The sequence below is a fragment of the Notothenia coriiceps genome, unplaced genomic scaffold, assembly GCF_000735185.1.
Source record: "Notothenia coriiceps isolate Sejong01 unplaced genomic scaffold, NC01 NC01_scaffold00020939, whole genome shotgun sequence".
NCBI lineage: Eukaryota > Metazoa > Chordata > Actinopteri > Perciformes > Nototheniidae > Notothenia > Notothenia coriiceps.
The window spans coordinates 1406-22856 of record NW_011353640.1 but is presented as its reverse complement, the minus strand read 5'-3'; the positions used below and the strand labels follow the sequence as shown (position 1 = coordinate 22856).

The 21451-nt window shown below is 39.8% G+C and overlaps 1 protein-coding gene across 1 annotated transcript in view; it reads left to right on the top strand.

Annotated features, from left to right (window-relative positions):
- The window catches only part of suclg1 (succinate-CoA ligase GDP/ADP-forming subunit alph), a 25213-nt gene extending 13940 nt beyond the window's left edge, over window positions 1-11273 (top strand). The window contains exons 6-8 of the mRNA XM_010779924.1: window positions 1810-1961; window positions 5924-6112; window positions 10875-11273. Coding sequence (XP_010778226.1) covers window positions 1810-1961; window positions 5924-6112; window positions 10875-10901 — 368 coding nt within the window. The 3' untranslated portion in view covers window positions 10902-11273. The remainder of the gene's footprint in view (window positions 1-1809; window positions 1962-5923; window positions 6113-10874) is intronic.
- The last annotated feature ends 10178 nt before the right edge of the window (window positions 11274-21451 follow it).

The following is a 21451-nucleotide window of genomic DNA, read 5'->3' as shown; positions in this document are numbered from 1 at the left end:
CTCAAAATTGCCTTTCCCTCTGAATCCTGCCCCTTATGTCTCGTAAAACATATCAAATGCTGCATTCATTTTTTTAATTGTAATTTTCAAGCAAGTTTAAGCATAAATGTAGAATAAATAAAAACCTTCAAGATGCTCTTTAAGGAGTCGTGGAGGAGTCATGCATTCTGGTGAGATCAGGTTGATCCATGTTGTAGTCCGCTGTATAGAAAACTGTAGTTTCCATAGTTTCCCCACAGCAGCGACGCACATTTATGACGTCCGCTGGCGCATCATAAACACGTCGGAGAGTGAAAGTGCAGTCGGATTCTCTAAAGTACAGCAGTCTCTTCTCCTAAGTCCTTTTGAATTCTCCTATCCACTATCCCTTAACCCCGTGACGTTTCACTCAGAGGTCAAGGAATAGGAGATAGGGTTAGAATTTAGGAGCTGATTTTTGGATTATCCGACCGCAACCCGGGAATAATCTGTTTTAACTCCATCATATCATGCAGACTTACTGTAATGAAACCCAGCTCTATTACTTATTGGCAATACAACAAGTATAAAGTTGAACCATATCACAAATCTCTTCCAACAAATCTCCATGTGAGGGCTCGTTGGACACCAAAATTAACTGAAAAACAACTTTGCTTCATTATTATTTAGACATTTGAATTACTGGGTGTCCTCCAGCCAGACTTCATAAAGCCAGCGCTGCAACGGTATTAAATATTGTAGAGTTCATTAAGAAGGTTTATTGGTAGTTCTGTTCGTGACTTGTTAAGTCTGAGACTGACCTAGGGGCTGCTGCAAATTACAGCTAATACAATATTTAATATCACTGTCATCTTTGTTGCTGCTAATGTGCTTCTCTGTGATAATTATTCATGTCGTTTCTCTTCTTGGTCCTGCCAGGTTTTTTTTATTGGAGAGAATATAAATCCAGTGGACATTTTGTCTTATAATATGTATCTGTGGAAGGTTTGCCCATGCTATTATAGATCCTGGTGTAATATTCTGTGGAAATGATATTTGAAAATGACAACAGAGCCCTTGAAATTTGGGAATAAAGTCACAAGTCATGTATTCTTGAACCAAGAGGGGTCATTAAATTCCAATACAGAGAGAAGGGTTGATTGGGTAGCAATGCAATCAAACAAACTTTTATAACGACTTTGAAGTCAAATAAAAAAAAATGCAGCACCTATAACCCCAGTCAATGTTTACATTATTTAAAAAGCACTACACACTGTTCTGTTTAAGCCTTAAAACAACTTCAACCGATATTTGTAAATTAAAAAAAGGGTTTTCTTGACGTTTCAAACCTACAGAGAATAATGAATGACGTTCTACTCATATCTATGAAGCAATTTAGCATCTCTCGGCTTATTGATTAGATTTTCTGACTTTACTGTTTTGATTCTCACCGAGCTGTTTCCAGACGCAGCTGTTGCATAATAAAAAAACTCTTAACAACCCACTTTGCACTACACCTAAGCTGCTCTGCACTAAAGGGAGCATTTAGCAGCTAAAGAGACTGGTCTTTTTTCTTTTGAGTTGTTTTAGCAAATACATTACATCTCTCTGTGGCACAATGTGTAAAAAGAAAACACATTTATGAAGTAATTCCATAAGCCTCATTAGTTGTGTGTTAGATGAAGAGTAATGCTGAACCTAATAAGACATTCTGCTCACATTAAACATTTCAGGCAGTGCCAAAGATATGAGTTCCACCTGCCTCTTGTTTTACTGAACAGCCATGTGATCCTCAAATGTTCACAGGAATTTTAGCAGTCTACAACTAGTGTGTGTTTTGTCTCCTGCTAGGTATTGGCGGGGATCCATTCAACGGTACGGACTTCATTGATTGTTTGGAGGTGTTCCTGAATGACCCCAAGACAGAGGGCATCATCCTTATTGGGGAGATTGGAGGCAATGCTGAGGAGAATGCAGCGGAGTACCTCAAACAGCACAATACTGTAAGGGAAAAACACCCATGATTTAACCTCACTCTCCTTCTTCTGTCCTCTGCTGCAGCAAATGTTTCTGTGTTCATAACAAATGTATCCTTAGCTCTTAGTCATGCCTTTTCAAACCTACCAGCTGTAGCGAACACTGAAAAGCATCGTGTGTCTAGAACAATGTGTCCTTTGTTTTTGATCACTGCCTCAGGCTGTCTCTCACTTCTCTATGTCCGTGTGATAAATAGAAAGAGTGACAGCTGGGGTAAAGGTATGAATCACGGTACATGTTCCAGAAATCTACAGTGTTGATGAGCAATGCACCTTCAGTGATGCCCACATGTGATGAAGAGCAGCAAGGTTATTATCGGTTATTATGTCGCTGCTCTAGAAATTTACATTTTTAACTCCACCAGCCCTGTTTCGCAATTTCCTCCCTGCACATTACTTTTAATCCGTCCATTTTGTCAGTGTGTATGTGTCTGTGTTTGTTTCTCTACATGCGCGTGTTATAATGGTGCTCTTGAGCTGCGAAATGGATTTGAGTTGCCCTCGGCTGCTCTAATGCATGCAAATCTCCCGCTGGCGTCTCGGGAGAATAACTTCTCTCGCTCAACAAATAAAGTACAAACACCCCCCCCACGCCCTCAGAGTGTTGACAGCAAGGGGCAGTTCAAATGAAACGCGTGCATGAAAAAGCCCAGCAGAGTGTAGGAGTAAGCTGCAGATCCTCCGTTGAAAGTCAATTGAGTAGAACATCCTCAAAAACATAGTGTACATTTCTTAATGGCTGTGGAGAGCACAAAGAGGTCTGAAGACTTTAGTTCAAACTTTACTTCATTTGAATACATTTTGATTCACATCACAAATACCCTTACCAAGGGGAACTCCCACGTGTGCATTTTTTATGAATGTGGAGCAGAGTGTTGCTAGAAAGAAGCAGCAGGTGAGCTCAGACAGAATAAATAAATAAATACGACCAAATAGTGACTTGATGATCAAGTTTAGCTAATTTAGGAGTTTTTTTTATTTACAAGAGCTTTAGCGCATTGATCTGTTGTATGAAGTGACCTGAGAGTTTAATTTGCAGTCTTGAACTGGCAAGAGTAATCTGCCAATATGTTGCAGACTCTTGCATAATGGAACACTTTCCTCTGCTTTAGAGCAGTGCTTCTCAAAGTGTGGTCCGTGGACCACTGGTGGTCCGTGAGCGCCCCCTAGTGGTCCGTGAGTATATTGGTAACATTTCACATTTGAAATTAATTAATTAATTAAAGTTTTCCGCACTCTCGCGCAAATATTTCCGCAATGGAGTGAGCTTAAGTTTCATTTTTGGTTGCATCATATAGCCCAGCGCAACACCTTCATCACACATGTTGCCACTTGTTTGTACCATTTTCAAGCGATTTGTAATCTGTTCTAGAAAAACGATGTGTTTTTGGATATTTGTGGAGTTAGGTGGTCCGCGAGTGTTTTTTCATTTGTTAAGTGGTCCTTGGTATGAAAAGGTTTGAGAAGCACTGCTTTAGAGGACGAGATGGGATAGAAAAACATTTTTGGGCTGACTCTGAAGAACCATGTTAACCTCTGAATGCTTCTCACATCTGTTCAGGGATTGCATATAGGTTTAGTATAATGTCCATTGAAGGAACTTTTAGTTTGTTGGCTCTAATAAAATATGTAATGGTATATTCCTTCATGGCCACTGAGCTACATCCCTGATAAAAAGATGGGGGGGTAGAAAATCTTCTACGCAAAATGCATTAAAGCTTAATCTGTTCAGGTTGTTGTAATGGCAAGTAAAAAGTAAAAGTCATCTAGACACAAAACGCTATCAAGTGAGAAAATGACACAAAATAATAATCCAATCTGGTTATCGGGCACCGTGATCAGATTTTGGGTCAACTAATCGTGAATGGCCCCCAGAAGAACGTTACATTGTGTCTTTTCTAGCTGCCACTTCAAACCAGAAGAATGATTTCAACACCACAGCAGACTTAACTTTGGCAGAACATTGTGTTCATGTACAGCGGGACGCCATCACTCACACTAAGTGGTTAACAGAGAAAATAGTTCCTTTAACACTCACATTTTTTTATTTTTACTGCATTTTTGTATTGATTTCAGTCGTACAGTTGAATTACCGCAGACTTTTTATCTGCCGACACCTTAATTCTGTAGAATTCAAGAAAACAACCTTATATTTCCAACTAAGCTCTGCTATCATATTTTAATATTGTAGGGCATATTTCAAGGTTCAATCTTCATCAGTGTCTGAGGTGCTTGCCAACATAATATGGTCTTAAAAGTCACCTGTATCAAAGGTCTGCCAGAGTTTATGGGCTCTCTGAAGTCAGAAGAAGGTTTTCCTCAGAAGAACCATATTAGAATTTGCTTCATGCCTATCAAGTAGGTTGGAGTATTTGGCACCTAAGCTACCATAGAGGTTTACTGAATTTCTCTCTATTTCAGCCCCTTGATTTGTAGCCCGGCCTGTCCCCACTGAGCTTAGCTAAAGCCCTCCTAATTCTGTGGAAACAACACAGAACTAACGCAGGATGTATTCTGGAGAAAAGTGTTGGTGAGCGCCGTGTGTGCGAACACACGCCAGTTTTATTCATGCCTACCCGTCATGTTTATAGGGCCGTGTAATTGTCTCCGTTTGCCTTTCTAAGCTGGAGTACAATTTCTCACCTTGGAGCAGTGCTGTTTTTGTGTTCATATAATAAAGCCCTCCTACAGGCCTGTTGGTGGGGGAACTACCCTATTGGTCTCATAATTAAGGTAATATATCCAAACTGCTAACAGTGGAAAACAATAGACGGGTAGAGTGAATGATAGCATAACTCCCCTCGCTGTATGCATTGTTAGTACTTAGTATCAAGGGAGGCAGGGATTAATAGAGTAATTAAACCCCTTTCGTTTGAGGTAGATTTAAGACCTGATTCACATGAGGGTGGTTTGTTTATCAAGAACGTGATTTGACTTCTGAGGTTCGGTGCTAATTTGTTTTGTGCTTACATTTTTCACCGCTGCAGAACAGATGCTTGCAACGTATTCAGAGCACTTTAAAGCGATATTCCTTCTTTTAATTCCCCCATAACAGTGCAAGTGTTAATGTCTCATTAGCGGCACAGTTCTATCCAAGGTCCCTGGCTGATACACGTCCTGCTAGTTTTAATTATTAAAAGTCATCTCCAGTTTATATTAGCTGCTGCCATCTTGTTCCTGCCAGTGTCAGGTCTGAATATGGAGCTGAGATTGTGGGCGTCTTTGAAGGACCTTGCTGTATTGCTTTGGCTGTCCAACAAGTGTGTGTGTGTGTGTGTGTGTGTGTGTGTGTGTGTGTGTGTGTGTGTGTGTGTGTGTGTGTGTGTGTGTGTGTGTGTGTGTGTTTTATTCCTAAGTATGAAATATTAGCTGCCCTACACACACACTCCGTCCCCCTTGCTTATGGTGTTATTGCTGAGGATGAGTTATTAGCTCTCTTCACCTTGGAAATGATCTTAACTGTTGAACGTAACATCCATCAGCGAGCAGGCAGCACAGACAGCCACCGAGCTAATCAGTGCCTGCATGACTAATTACCATCTCAGGAATGAGATGATATGAAGTGGCAGGGGGCTGAGCCCCTCTCTGGTCATACACCAACCCATGCAATTAAATGGCTTGATTGACCCTTTGTTTTAATAATGTAGACCGAGGCAGAGCTGGCTGGTTAGACAAGCCTGTTATCATCTGTAATGGGAGGACATGGGGTGTTTAATTTCTTATGAATGAATAGAATGCAGGTGCAGAAAGCTAATGCTCGCTGTTTTCATCCATTTCTAGTTTTTCTCCCTTCCTTCCTCCTCATACACTTTGTCGCTGTGCTAACTGCACTCACATCCTCACTCTTTCCCTTGATCTTATTCTGTTTTTGTCCATTTTCACAGAACTTTATGCTCATGTTTTTTTTTCTATCCCTCTATTTTCTCCAGGGTGCTAATGCAAAGCCTGTGGTGTCCTTCATCGCCGGGCTAACGGCCCCCCCCGGCCGCAGGATGGGCCACGCTGGCGCCATCATTGCTGGTGGGAAGGGGGGAGCCAAAGAGAAGATTGAAGCCCTCCAGTCAGCTGGAGTGGTGGTCAGCATGTCCCCTGCTCAGCTGGGCAGCACCATTTTCAAGGTGAGTCCTTCAGTCCAGCTAGATATTATTATTTATACACCGGCTGAAAGAGAAGGCATCATCAACACTTTATGTACTATGAGTATGAGCGGCATGTTTTTGACTTAAATATTTCTAATTCTTGCTTCTTCACAACATTTTAGAGAGTAATATTTTAATTCTTTACTCCACACAATTATCTGACCTTCTACCTTTAATTACAGGTTACGATTGAGTATTAATAATACAATGATATAGATTACATCTAAATATACATGAATACATTTACTTTTGATACTCAAAGTATGTTTTGCTGATAATATTTACATAATGTTTAACTCCCATTGACATAAGATCTTTCCTAAAAACCGTTATGCTTGTACCCTAAAATTGACAATCTGACTACGTCGGACTGAGTAATAGTTTCATCATCATTCGTCTCTCCTCCTCTAACATTCCTTTTACATCTGAATGACATCTAAATAAACAATAAGGCAACAGAAGGTCATGTCTGAATAATCATTCAAAATAATACCAGAGGTATTGGGCTCCGATGGTCTGATTAATTTTTAGTTTTTTGTTGGCCTCCTCCATAAATCTACCGTAATTTTCGGACTATAAGGCGCACCTGAATATAAGCCGCAGCAGCTAAATTGAATGATGTGTACATATATAATCCGCACTGGACTATAAGCCGCAGGTGTTTTAATGTTTAATTACCATATGTAAGGGTTCGTGCACAGAGGGGATTGTCGGGAAAGAGATGGCTGTTTGAGGAAGCTCCCATTTATTAACATTTCAACAAACAAGTTGCATATTTGCATAACGTATTCAAGTGTTACCATTTAGTGCAATAGTAGCTACAGAACATGTACTGTGCTGTGTAAACTGTACTGTATCACATAGCGTTTCAGACACACAAACTTTTCAACTTTCAAACTTAAACGGTGTGCTCCCAGCGCACGTACCGGCAGTGATCTACAGCAGTGGTTTTCAACCAGTGGTACGGGGACAAACTGTCTCGCTCTCGTAATGTCTGTCTGTCTTGCTCTCGTTCTGTCTCTCGTACCACTCTCGGTTCCACTTTTACTTTTGCGCGCTACCTGTCTCACTCTTTTCCGGCCTCCAGCTTTTCCTGCTGGAGCCCGCCGCTTAAAGGTGGGAGTCTGCGGACCCTCCATAGAGCCCATAGAGTTAAAGGTGGTGGCCGTTAGCTGTAAAAATCCATAGATTAGCCGCACCGTTATATAAGCCGCAGCGTCGAAAAATGGGAAAAAAGGCGCAGCTTATAGTCCGAAAATTACGGTAATCTCTTTCTGACTTGTATCTCTTTTCCTCTCCCTTACTTCAGCTTCCATCTTCAATTTCTGTCTGGAGTGTTGATATTACATTTTCGATGTTACATGATTTTGGCATGACATTTTATACTAATAATGGTAACATTTTACACAAATAAACTAAACCAATCATATGATTATCCTTTCATTACACAGAGAAATATGTTAGCTCATTAGAGCTGACGTTATGTAATCATCGTAATTATACCGTAAAAATTAAATATCTTGTGATTCTGGTCACTTGTGGCACCATCTTTCACCACCAAGCAGTTACACATTGAAGATGGTCGATTTAGGACGAAAAAATATATTCTGGTCGTAGCAATATTTGAGATTGAACTTTTAATACGCCGTAAAGAATGTCAGAAATTAATAATCGCATGTTGACAGTGGCTGAATTGGTGCCCCTGCTTCTTTATTCCCATTTATCTTTGGGGAAGCACTGTTAACAAGATGTATAAAAAGTGAAAGCATGTATTACACCCATTCATCATCTTATACTTTCATTAGCACTGCTGGCGCTCCTGCTCGCCGATATAGATTTGCACACGTTTTTGTTCTCAAAGTTTAATTCATAATCATTGTGTGTAATGATGAAAAATGTGCAATGTGGTTGTTCATTTTGCTGCACATTGTGTTCATACATCTCTGTTAATCTCATTGGCTGCCGCTATCGAAGTAATAGAAGCAAGTAGGCGTTACGGCAGAAACAACGCGGCCCCTGACTCAGGGGGGAGGGGGGGAGCATCTCTGCTGTCTCACCTGCAGGAGAAGTGAAGACTCATTAGATACATGCGTCATCTTATCCATTAGAGGTATAAGCATCATACTTACAGTTACAGTTGATGGATTTAGGTACAAAAAAAAAAGTAAGATGAAAGAAATAACCTCCTTGTCTAGTTCATACATTCATTCATTGTCTTTTTTCAAACGGCGGATGTTTCCTCGTTCATAATAACAACAGAAAGATTCATCGTCATGTGAGTTAGGGTTGCCAATTACTGAGGAGACTATGGCTGCGAGGGGGTGCTCTCGTCTTTCAACCAGAAGGTTGTGGGTCGATGTATCCGGGCAAGATACTTAACCCTGAGTTGCTCCCGATGGCATGGCGATGGTGTGAGTGTGTATGAATGTTAGTTCCTAGAGTAAGGTACACGGCTCTGTGTGAATTGGTGTAAATGGGTGAATTACATATATAAAGTGCTTTGAGGGGTCCTAAAGACTGGATAAAGTGCTATATAAGTACAGTCCATTTACTAATGCAAGATAATACAATGGCTGCTCCATCTCGGTGGAACTTCATCAAATTGAACTAACTCTGCTGCGGAGGCTTTTTGGCCACAGAAAATGCACTACAGTTCCTGGAGATAATAATTACAGATACACTCTGAAAATATGGGTTCTTGTAAACAGGAAGTGGTTAGCTAGTATTGCTCTGTCTTACTCAAAATGTTTAATCTTTCCAGCCATTTAACCAAAAGTAATATTGTATGGCATCAGATCTTGTTTTCTCTTAACATTTCTAAGAGGGATACATGGAATAACTGTTGAATTTACACTGTCACTACTGAGATCATTAAAAATACAATAAATCCCTCCTGCACTTGCAGTGTTTATATTGCACAGGAAATGCAAAAAACTTTTCGTATCCGAACCAAGGAAATCTTAAATATATTTATAAATCTATCTTATGTGTCTTAACATATACTAAATTGTTTCTGATTTGAAATGTTTGTATTACTAAATGAAGCTGTCAGTCACTCGGGTGTTTGTGATTTAGCAGATTTGATGGTTGTCTATGAAGCTCCCTAACTAAAGCATTGTATTTTTAATATGCTCAGGACAGACATTGTGCAAATGGTGATCTTCTTATTTGGCACAAGTGTATCATTGTCCTGAAATCAACACGTTTTTTTGTTTATATTTCAGCTTTACTAATGTTCTCCAAATAACCCTATGTCATATATATATATATATATATATTCAAAAAGATGCAACGCAACTGGAAAATAGTACATTATAAGTGAATGAATTATGCAGTGATATCCAAAGGAGTTTTCAGTGCAGAGAAAAGAGAGCAGAAAACATATTGTGGTTTCACTTGTTTATCTGAGAAGAGCCTGATTCATATGCAAGGTAGAATAATGATGACCTTTTTAGTTGTTTACAAAATATCTGGAGCTTCTAATCGCAGCAGCAGATAATAATATTATTCCATCCTGCTCAATATTCTCATGTGTTGGGATGGGAGCAGACAAACAGAAGCGGTACGCATTTAATCTCCAGATTCTGTTTGTGTAATATATTCAAAAGTTCAAGGCGGCGCTCGCGGGGCTTATTTATACCTCAAACATCTGGCTCCAGGTTTATTTTCACCTGCCCTTACGAGTGGCAACCTCCATTTTACTCCCACCTCCACTTTTCCTCTTGACTTGTCAGGCATCCCAGTCTGTCTCCCACAAAGAGTCTGGGTCTTTCCTCCCCCTCCCCCTCCCTGTCACAAACAACTCTGCCACCTTACCTCCACACTATGATTCCTGTCTTCTACCCTTGAGTTACTGTCTGCCTCTGTGGACTAACAAAGCATCTGTCTGCGTATGTCACTCCCATCCTCCCCCTTCTGTCTCGCCATCCCATTGCTCTTCTTTTGCTCATTTCCTCTACAGCTTTATCCCTAATTACTGATCCCTGCGCCTCTCTCTCTCCTTCACCCCACTGCATCTATAAAGCAAAAAATCTCCCTTGCACCCAAAATGTCTTCTCTCTTTATTCCGTCCTTCCCAGAAAGTGGAGGTTAGTGGGGGCCGATATTGCCTCTCAAGCACTTCTTAATATATTTCCTCCTGAAGGGGGCAGTAGTCCTCCAGGTTTCCACAGGCCGTCGAGGAGCGGGCCAACATGTGCCTGAGAGCTTGTGTGTTCTGCAGACCTGATAAATGACATTTGCATTAAAGTTACTTTCCCCCTGTGGAATGGGAAATTCTTGGGGAACGACATATTCTATCATCCTACGGTTTGCGTGATATTTCCTAAATTGAATATGTAAATAGCTACATCCTTTTTAATGGCTAACATAATGCTTTCTCATTTGTAGTCACATGGTTGGACTGTGCTGATAAACACAGTGACTGTAACCTCTCATAAATCAGATCCGTGCAGATGTGCAGCCTCTATCAATCACAGGAAGTGAACTGTTTTACTGTTGACAACTGGAACTAACTGACACGTACAGCGCAACATGTTATGCACTCCAGGAAGGAAAGAAAAACTCAACAAGCTCTCCAGAGCTCCAGCCGCCTCGCTTTCCCCGGCTCAACAGCAAATCTGATACATGGGATCAAAACAGAGACTGTGAAGTTTGCATGAATAAATCATTCACTTCTGTCTCACTTCATTTTCACATTGTGTCTCATTCTTCCTTTCTTTTTCTTGCCCATCTCCTGTAGGAGTTTGAGAAGAGGAAGATGTTGTAAATTGTGCGAGAAGGCACCTGACCTCTTAGACCCCCCCCCCAACCCTGACATCGAGACGAACAGCCTGAGTCTGGAGGTGGATATGCCCGACAGCATCTGTTAACCGCCATTCTTTCAGCCAAGATGCGCACTTGCAGTGTTTATATTGTAATTTCTGCCATGAACTTGTACCTTGCACATACACAATAAAATAAAAACAGTGTCCTAATGCTATCCTAGAGAAGTTGTTGTATACAAAGCTTTATAGATGTGTTTGTTCCTCCTCCACATTATACCTTAGTGATCTGTTTTGTCCTGTACACACATGCTATGACATGCTCATCACTCATTTAACTGGCTGTCCACCTGAATAAGAAATATGTCTATCATTTCCCTGCTGTGTCGTTTTGATCCTTTCATATGGCACGTTTGAGAAACAGATGTGATCGAACTTTTACATAAAGTGGTCGGCCTCCAGTTTTTTACCTCTTTGAATTAACTTGACATCTAAGAGAACAGACGGGGAGACAAAAGGTGTCAGCTGTTGAGTGGGTATAATGATGAGCTTTTCCATTACATATAACCAGGTTGAGTGTTAAGATGAAGGTTCTTTCATACCATAAGTCTGCAGAAGTTTTACTCTCTAATGTTAAATCAAGGCATTTGGTCATAGTCATGGCTCTATACTAGTCTTATAATGCAGCTGTCAGTAGTTTGTATTTCCCTCCCTAGATCTGTATAAACATCCCATTCTGTTAAATGACATATTTCATGAATAGCTGAAGGGAATTCCTTTAAATTTGGCACAAAAGCCCACTTGGACTCAAGGATTTGAGTCTGATTTCCATGCTCAAAAGTCACCGTGACCTCTCAAAAAGTGTCTTTAAACATACCTGAAGAATTAGAATGCCAATGTTGAAAACGACCACAGCTGACTAACAGGATAGCATTATAAATTGATGAGATTTTTTGAAAGGCATTGATGTAAACTGCAACTCCACTGGTTGATGGAGGCATACAACTGGGAGGTGTAAAATCTAGTTTAACCTCCTCTGGTGGAGAATAAACTGCTCCACAATGTTATGAGACAGGAGTTGAAGGCGTGAGAGTTTATTGTCCCTTTAGCATTCTTACTGTCATTTAGCAACATTTGTATTCCCCTTAATCCAGATCAAACAAACAGTGAGAACAAAATGCTAATGACGAGTAAACAGCCCAGTACATCAATAATGGAAAGAAGCTATTGAGACTGACTAGCATCTTGGCTAGCATTCATCACTGAATCTAAATAACACAATCTTTTACTTAGAGAGGTTTGCTTTTCCACCGTCTGTGTGGACAGGCTTTTAGTAATTAGTTTTGATTAGTTTTAGTGTTTCAAACGTAAAGAAGATTTACTGGTTTTATTTGGGATAGTGATGGGCCTTAATCAACGTTCTGTAATGTTATGGTCAAATCTGTTAATTTAACAAATACCGCAGACAATACAATTAGTTGTAACACTACTATTGAAAGTCTCACATCTTTGCAAAATGTGATTTATTTATTTTTCTCTGTAATTTATTAAGCCTCACAGCTTTTAAACTTAAACTGTAAGTAGTATTTTTAACATGTTATGAGTTTTACAGATGGAAAAAGAAAGAAGATGGTCAAAGTGTGCAAATGACCACTGACATCTCAACATGCAGCCTGTGAGTAATGTCTAGATTAGTCTCTCATTAAGACAAACCTCCAAAGTGCTACAAACAAGCCATAGGTTAAATGAACACCTCATTACTGCAGATGAAATTTGACTGAGTGGAGGGAAAATAAAGGGGCAGATAAGGTTACAGCGGGTTCTGCTCCTGCTGAATCTTTTTACATGAGCACAGTAGGAACAAAAGAGTGTACTGAAGCATACAGTATAATGCCCTACACTGGACATCTCTGCCGCCTATTCTTATCTGTTCCACAGCAGTCAGCCAAGGCAGATTATTCTGTGTACACATTGTTAACAATTACTTTTTAATCTGCATTAACGAATTAACATAATGACTGACAGTGGAAAGCTTATTTGTTTAGAGGCTCAGAAGTTCCTACTCGTTCTGAAGTTGCAAAGCGGTTTTGCTTCACTTTTACTTGTACAAAATATGTAGGCTAAAGGGAGCGTTCAGGTTGTGTTTATTGTCTTTTGTTTAACTTACTATTTTAGTCCACTTATCTACAGGTGTATATGTAAATTGCAGGTTCAAAATGAAACTGTCACCAAACCTTTTAAGGAAAGTCGTTTGTATTGGTTGTGATTACTTGGAGCACAGAAATGAGGTGGGTTTGAAGCTGCAGCATGTGACATGTACCAGCCACAAAGTGAATAATACAGTGTTTTCATCTAACCACAGGCCACACAAAACAGGAAACCTTTTTTTCCACTTTATATCTTGCTCGGGTTTGCCCTTCGGCCGAATAAAGCAAAAATATACATAATATAATCCCACGATGCCAGATCAGACCTTTAGCACACTAAGGTGGTCGTTCATCTTTTCATTGCATGCCTCAAGTTGTTATAAGAGGATAATACATTTGAGTTCATTTATATTGATGTTATCATGTGTGGGTTGCCAAGTATTAGTCTTGGTTCTGTGGGAATTAACAAAATCATTACAAAAATCGGCATGTGTAGCCTACACTGTAGGACACTATTGTCCCATAATGCAATGCCACACAATAATGGAGAAGCTGCTCACTACGACAGAACATTAAAACTTGTGGATAGTGCTGAAAAATCTTTAGAAGTACCTCAAAAATAAAGGTGATATTGAAATGAAATTGACAAAAACAATACTTACTGTTACAATAGGCTTAGCCTGCAAATATGACACTGGATGGATGCTTGAAAACTGGTATTTCAATTTTGATATGAAAATGGCAACTGTACAAAAAACAGGATTAGGTTGACAAAAACTACAATATTGCAGGAAATACACAGCAGTGATTGATTTTGTCCAGAATGGAAAAACCCATGAAAGTTGTTTCAACAGAATGTAGTCATTTAGTAAGAACCTTGCACTGAATGAGATATCTCCTCAAAAATAATTTAGTTTGTGCTATGAATACCTTTCAAGGTTTTTATTTGAAATGTAATTGGTATTGAGTTGGTTAAATGTAATCTGTTTGTTCCCATTTAGTTATCAATGGAAATAGCTTTTTGCAACAAAATTAGAATTACCATTTTCAACCTTGGACTTTGATAAAAAAGCAGCACTTATTTAGTTTTGATATATTCCTTTTGGCCAGAAGAAGATAGCTGGCTGCTAAGATTAGCATTTAAAATGGCAAAATTCAGCAGAAGTTCAATTGAAAGGAAGACATCTTTTGTGACCTTTGGGATGTGAATTCCTGACATGACCATTAGCAATCCGTCTAGTCGATGCTGATCTGCGGGGGCTGCAGTCGGAAAAAGCAGGAAGCTATTTTAGATGTGTTGAAACCATCTATCATTCTATTTATTCTGCCTACATGCCGGTCTTGGTTTTAAAATATCTATTTGTTAACAATAAAAAAGTTTTGGGCAGCAAAATTAGCATTCCCACTCACTATAACAAAGCCATACTCAGTTTTCATTTCCTCCTCTGAGCTGTCAATTTACTCTCTCAGACCAAAGAGCTAACTTTATTCAGAAATGCACGGATGGCCGACTGAGACCCACCCACAGACCTACAGCACAGGCCTCATTACTAGAAGAGTGCTGGCCTCAGCTGAGTCAATCCGAGTTGAAGAAACAGGAATATTCCTCGCAGCAGACGACAGTCCTAATGAACTCAGCAGGGTACTCTGCGAGTGCCCCTGCATACACTGCAACACTTTATGACTAATGTATGTGAGGAGAAGTTGAGCAGTGCCAAAGTGCCCAGCATGTAAATCAGTCGTTTAATTAAATGGTTGCTAATGAAACCGACAAGGTAAATCTTACGTTAAGAGGTAAGAGCTTTTTTTCCCCTCACTGTGTTCAGGGATGAGTGGGAGCTAACATGCTGTGTACGGAAAGTCATTAACATTGCCATTGAAACATATCAATAGCACAGCCTGCCACCTGCCAATTAGGATAATTATGTTGCTGTACCAAAAAGTTGTCTGATATGGAAGCTGTATAGGCTACAGCTGCGGGTTAGATTTGTGGCCCCTGTTTGTAATTACCTGGTCTGTTGGCACTGGTGCTAAATGAAGTGTTCATGCATTCAAAGTCCTGTATAGCTCTTTTCAGCCTCAAAGTGCCAGCGATCATTGTCAGATTGCTCTATAGATACTATTGATCCTATTTTATGCTGCAAAACCTGGTTGGCACAATCTCCATTAAAGCACTAGAGAACAGCAGTAAGGACGAGAAGTAAAACCAGGGGGCTTGACAGTAGCAATTTGCATGAGGCAGTATTGTTTTAATAGAACCACTGACTTGAGATTGCTTTGGGAATTGAGGGCAGGAATGAGGACAGAGGAGCGGATGTATAGGGAGCTTGGAACGGAGCCCCATTCTCCTTTCAAGTTTTCAAGCCAGCTGCGGATTGGTTTCTTTTTCAGACAGGAAATGTTGTATTTGTCTGGCTTATGATGATAGAAAAGACACTGTACAATGCTTCATACAGACAGGGAGCTGCTCCTTTTACATAATTGATGTTTTGAAAAATTCATACATATTATTGGAGACGTTTCAAGGACGAAAAAGAATGGAGTCTTTTATAGTTGTTTTTCGTACCACTTTCTAACAAAATGTGGGTTTCCCTCACTTATTCTCACTTATTGTAGTATCATAATTGTTAGAAAGTGAACTATTAATTTGATAACACTTTATAACTTGGGTTTTGTTTTCATAGCCTCATGGCAATGATCATGATAATGTTGTATGACAGAACTTCTGAGAACGCTGCAATGTGACTGTAGCTACACTGGTGCAAACATAGGGTAAACAAACTGCGGTTTTTGCATTTCATGTAATGTAGAAACTGATTTCTCTTTGTTCCGGAAAAACGTGAATACTTCAGATACGGTATGTGAAAGTCTGTAAGCTGTAGTTAGTACCTGTGTGCTGACTTTCGAGCTTCACTCTATATAAAGTGGTAGCTAATCCGGCAAAGCTGTCAGCTTGTTTAGAGCCTGCATTATCATCTGATTATTTCTGTCAGATGCTGGATTTGTTCTTGTGCTGCTTGGGAGTACAGTGTGACGATATCAATCATAAAAAACAAAATAAAAAAACTAAGCTGTTGAAAACTGTATCTTCCCCATAAAGCCCCTGAAAACTTGAATTCAATTTGTAAGTACTTCTCCAAAACATTACATATTCATGACTAAATAAGCAATGCTTCGAACAAGTGAGCTCAGAAGCAGGAATACAGAAATTATTTCTATGAAATAACCAAAACTCTTATCACATTGACAGCAAAAATGGTGTTTTCATAAAGGACACTATTGCTCACAGTAAGGTGCTGATGAAATACGTTTCCAGGGCCTTTAACGTCCAGGCAAAGGCTGCCAGGCATAAATACAAATAAAAAGTCAATTTATTACCACTCTATAGCATCTTTAACAGCATACTTCTTTTATAACCATTTAACAACAATTAATGACTTTTTTAAAATACATAATAGCACATCACTTCTGCTGATGTGAAACCTGCAACCTTTTATTGATTAGAAAGTGAGAAACTTAAGGAGGATTTAACCAGATAAAAGCATTCTTTAAGACTATTTTATACATCTCTTTATAGTACTTTTTATGTCTGGTCCTAATGCCTTTTATTGTTTTATGTAAAGTATTGGATTTTCCTTGTTGAAAGTGCAAGTCAAATGAATTCACTAATGGCTTTATATTGGCCTTTAACTCGTCTATAAAGCATTTGTATATTTAAAGGCCTTAGATACAAGTTATTTACCCTTTGTAAATAGTGTTTTTTTATAAAGTAGCATTCTAGTTTTACATCACGGTAGAGTAAAGGTGAGCGGGAGGAATCGGTTCACATGCTTCTCTGCTGGTGTCCATATAATGACTGTAATGGTGGAATCACACGCTGGGTTATCATGTCAGAGCAGTTGCTGCTGCCGCTCCTAATCAGGATTCCTCCCAGTGGGAATGGCAGCCTGTGTGGGTTAATCCCGAGGAGAGATGGGTTTTGATGTGCAGGGGTATATTTTATGATATGAACATGGGTGGCCTTTAGTTCCCTTGTCAGCCACAAATGGTGTTTGCTAAAATAGGAACAGGGCTGACAAGAATGTGAAATCTAAAAAGCAGAACTATTCCTTGACAGAACCATTACACCATCTGTGCTTGGATATGATTTCATGTACAATCTGCACCCGACATTACATCGTCTCATCATCTTTATTCATGCCAGCGTTCATTCCTTTTTTGTGCAAAATCACAAAGCAGGAGCCTGGACACACACACACACACACACACACACACACACACACACACACACACACACACACGCTGTTCATGTTGTAGAGATATCCTGCCAGAGCTTACATTAAGCTCAGTTCATAAAGGAATATGTAATGCATCTAAGTTCCTCTAAAACTTGAATGTTTATTTCAATTTCAGTTATGCATTGGTTTGTTTGTCTGCAGCCGCAGGATGGATTTATCTCTTTACGTGTCATGATTAGCAGCTCCAGGTGATGCCTTAGGATTTAGGATGCTGTAGAACATGAGGCACATATTATAAAATGCATTCATTTTTCAACTTTAACGAGATAAACGAAATAGCCCAGCCCTTAAAAGGATCTGTGGAACCTCTTAAGGAACGCTGTTTAACTGTGTCATGGTTTTATTGATCCACTTGTTGCCGTTTTGCAGACATTTATAGCCGAGCTTAGTCCTTTCACCTGCGGCCCTCTTCAGAGCCCCTCTGGGCCTCAATAAACACAGCCCCTTTGATGAAAAAGATATTGTAACTCCCAAAAAGGATGAGTGAAGAGGATGATTACTGGTAAGAGCTGCCTCGAGCCGGGTATCGTGTCTTGATTGATGTATTGATGGCGCCCACGGAGCTCCTCGCAGCGCAGAGGTAGGTTTACCTGTGCTTTTGATAAGAGGCAGATTGAAGTGAGTTGCATTTTGCAGTTTAATGGCTTCATAAGAGCCCAGAGTCTCATCATAAAAGCAGTGATCTCCTCCTTCAGCTCACTCAGTCCCCGCAGTGGAGTACCTCCACACTGCCGCATATCCATCATTCCCAGCAGTGAACACAGCAGATCCAGCAATGTTAGACTTAACACGATTTTAGGTTTTCTCTGTGTTGTGCCTTTATTAAATATAGTGCCAGTGTAGGTATGTTAGAGAGTCTCTATGGGCAAGTTGATAGCCAGACTAAAATCAAAGAAAGAAAAGGCTCCTGTACTGTATCACAACACTTTGGAAAAAAGGCTGGGTGAGAATCTCCTGTGATTTAAAGGTCACAGGTTTGATGCCAACAAAAGGAAGAAAATGTGAGCACTTTCCCTACAGGGACTCTTATAACCCCAGAGTTACCTGGTAAAAATATACCTGAGTTATAACTGAAGCTGCAGTCTGGGTGAATGTGGTTTGAGTGTATGTGTCTCAGGGTGATATGGAAATATTGTATGACTTTTTATTGCCCCAAAAACTCAGATAATTTAATAGTCTTTTCTCATTCTAGTCTTTCACTGTACGTATTCTTTCTATTTTCTATTTTTTAAAGCTGGCCCTAGACCCCCAGTCTCCCGCAAAACACTCACATTCACTGTATGGACATTGGTTTGCGGTAATTTAATTAACTGTAACTTTGTTTGGGATTTGGGAATACCCTCTTGCACAGTAACAGCTAGCCCTTAAGGCTTGGCCTCTCTTTTACCTGGTTTTAAGGACAGATAGCAGGCCTTTTTTCTTGCAGAGAGTTGGATGTGAAGATTGATTACCACTCTCAAATATGTATGCTAAATATAAAATGAATATGGCAATTAGCTTATTAGCATTAAGACTCAAGCCAAGTATATTAATTCATGCAATGTGGGATTTAACAACAAGGGAAAGCTATTTCAAGTAAAGCAGGAGAAACAGCATTGCCCTGCTCTAAAGTCAGCTAACTAACACATGTTTATTTGTGTTTAATCCTTACATGATGTATCTGTTTTGAACATCAGCAAGCCTGTAAACTTGTGAGCAACAGTCTCTGTAGGCTACTGGTCAAATGTTCTCAACCACAAATTGCTATGACTCTGTGAAAATATTAAGCTTTTTGTGTTAGCTAGCTGTTTCACTGCTGACTCCAGTGTTCCTGCTAAGCTAGGCTAATAGCTTACTTGACACCTGATGTAAAAAGAAAGAAACATTCAAACATTATTTTAGATCTTCATTATTTCATATAATACATCTTACTTGGTAAATATCAATAATTTATCTGCATTTAATAAAATTATTGGACAGCAAACCTTTAGTTATGTCATAATCCACAAGTAATATATACAAAATGCACACAGAGTGAGAGAAACAGGGGTCAATGGTGGCCTAAGAACACATTTTTGCTCTGGGTTGACAAGCAGCAAACAAATCCATCGCATAGCATTCATATAATGTAAGGCCATGCACAACTTCTTTGAATAACCTCAATTCAAAACCAGACAGAGGTTAGATTTTATATTTGCAAAATATCTGAATCCACCAGCTTTATCCTTTGGATGTTTTTCTCTCTTTGTATCTTGCGTACGTCAGCTTTGACTCTATATTCAGTCTGGTTTTGTAAGCCCTGACCTTTAACTCACAGCTCAGTGTGCTGAAAAATGACATACTGTACCTTAAAAAATACAGCAGCTTTGGATTTTTTCTTCTTTACTTTTGTTTATCTAGGGGAAAGTCAGCTGAGCGTGCTTGCTCTTTTCCGACCATGCCCTACTTAACATTCATGGTACAGTTGCACACATTCGCGCCTGGGAGCAGCTCTGTGCAGCCGCAGTCTTCAACTGTTGACCGCTGAGTGGCTCCAGTGGAGCGACCCGGTTAAGTGTCTTACTCAAGGGCGTTTGGACGAAAGCGGTGACGAGCCCTCCAAGGCCTGACATGACCCTTGCCTGTGAGCTTTTATAAGCAAGGAAGTGAACATTCTCCATCCCAACAAAACGAAAAGCCGAATAAATATTAATAAAATTGAAAATTCTTGTAGAGGCTGTTCTTGATGTTCCTGACCCTAGGAAACCCACTCATACTTGCTCCCAAGCAATGTCTGTTTATGTATCTTTTTTCTCCCTTTGCTCTGCATATCTGCTCGCTTGTACTATCTCTGGGGTTTTGAGCCAACTTTCTCACAACAGCAACTGCAATAATCATCTCTATGGTAACTCATTGAAAATGCTTTGCTGCATTCGAAGCAGAGAGGACAACAAGCGAGAGCAGGAGGGGGGGAGAGCGAGACTGGCTCAGAGATTTTCTTTTCATTCAGCCATCAGTTATTCATCCATGATTTAAGTCCATCACTCACACTCACTTAAGTATCCCCAGATCTCATCAAAAAACAAAATTGGGTGAATGCTATTTTTCCTGCCAATCCTGCTTTATAAATAAAAAAGGAAAGAGAAAAAAACAAAACAAGTTGTGCTGTCAAAATTAGTTTACTCCAATATCACGTCTGACATCTCCTTGCAGTGCTGTCTATGTTTATCAATGGCAGTTTGAGGAAAAATACATGTTCTGGTTTGAAGTAGATCTACCGTCATGTTTTAGGACAGTGCATTTTCCTCATGAATATCTTACGCTCACCATCAATCAGCAAGCAAGTTGTAGCCAGTTTTATATTCCGGTCTGTTTTTTTTAGAAATATGGCTGTAAGTGGATGTGCTGGAGTCACAGATGAATAATCTATGTGTTCACTAAATTCTGCTCTCATCCAGGGAAATGAATACCAAACCAGCAGTGCTCAGCGAGGTGTGGGACTCAAATCCCTGGCTCTTTACTTTTATCTTTTGGTGCAAATATTTGTCTCATGAATTTCTCTGCCAACTGTTCCCACAGATATTATATCCCCTAGATAGAGCACAGGTTCTCCTCGCCATTTATTTAAATCTTTATTATCAGTTCAAGCTCTCCTTAAAGCTCTCAGCTCGGGGACTATTGCATTCGTACGTTTGCTGTAGGAATATGTACATAGGCTTTAGGTGCTTTCTCCCGGTGTGAAATGTATTTGTCTGAGAGGAAGGCTGCCAGTTTAAAGTGTACTTTTAACCTCTTAATATATGTCTCTGCTCAGATTAATTAGAGTCGCACATCTGAATTAAAGGTCACAGCCTGGGGAACAGTCAATAGCAGCCTTGGGACATCTCTTGACAAATTAAATGAAAATGTAAGGATGGAATAGAGCAGTGGGAAGCATCCAGGTGCTAGCTACGTGTGTGTGTGTGTGTGTGTGTGTGTGTGTGTGTGTGTGTGTGTGTGTGTGTGTGTGTGTGTGTGTGTGTAGTGTGTCAGAGCATATGCTCATGCTCCGTGTGTCATTGGATTTGCTTTTCAAAAGTGGACAGAAGCACTGTTACTATACCACCCGTGTTGGTTCTATCATTAGTCAAAATCAAATGCCCTCACATAAGC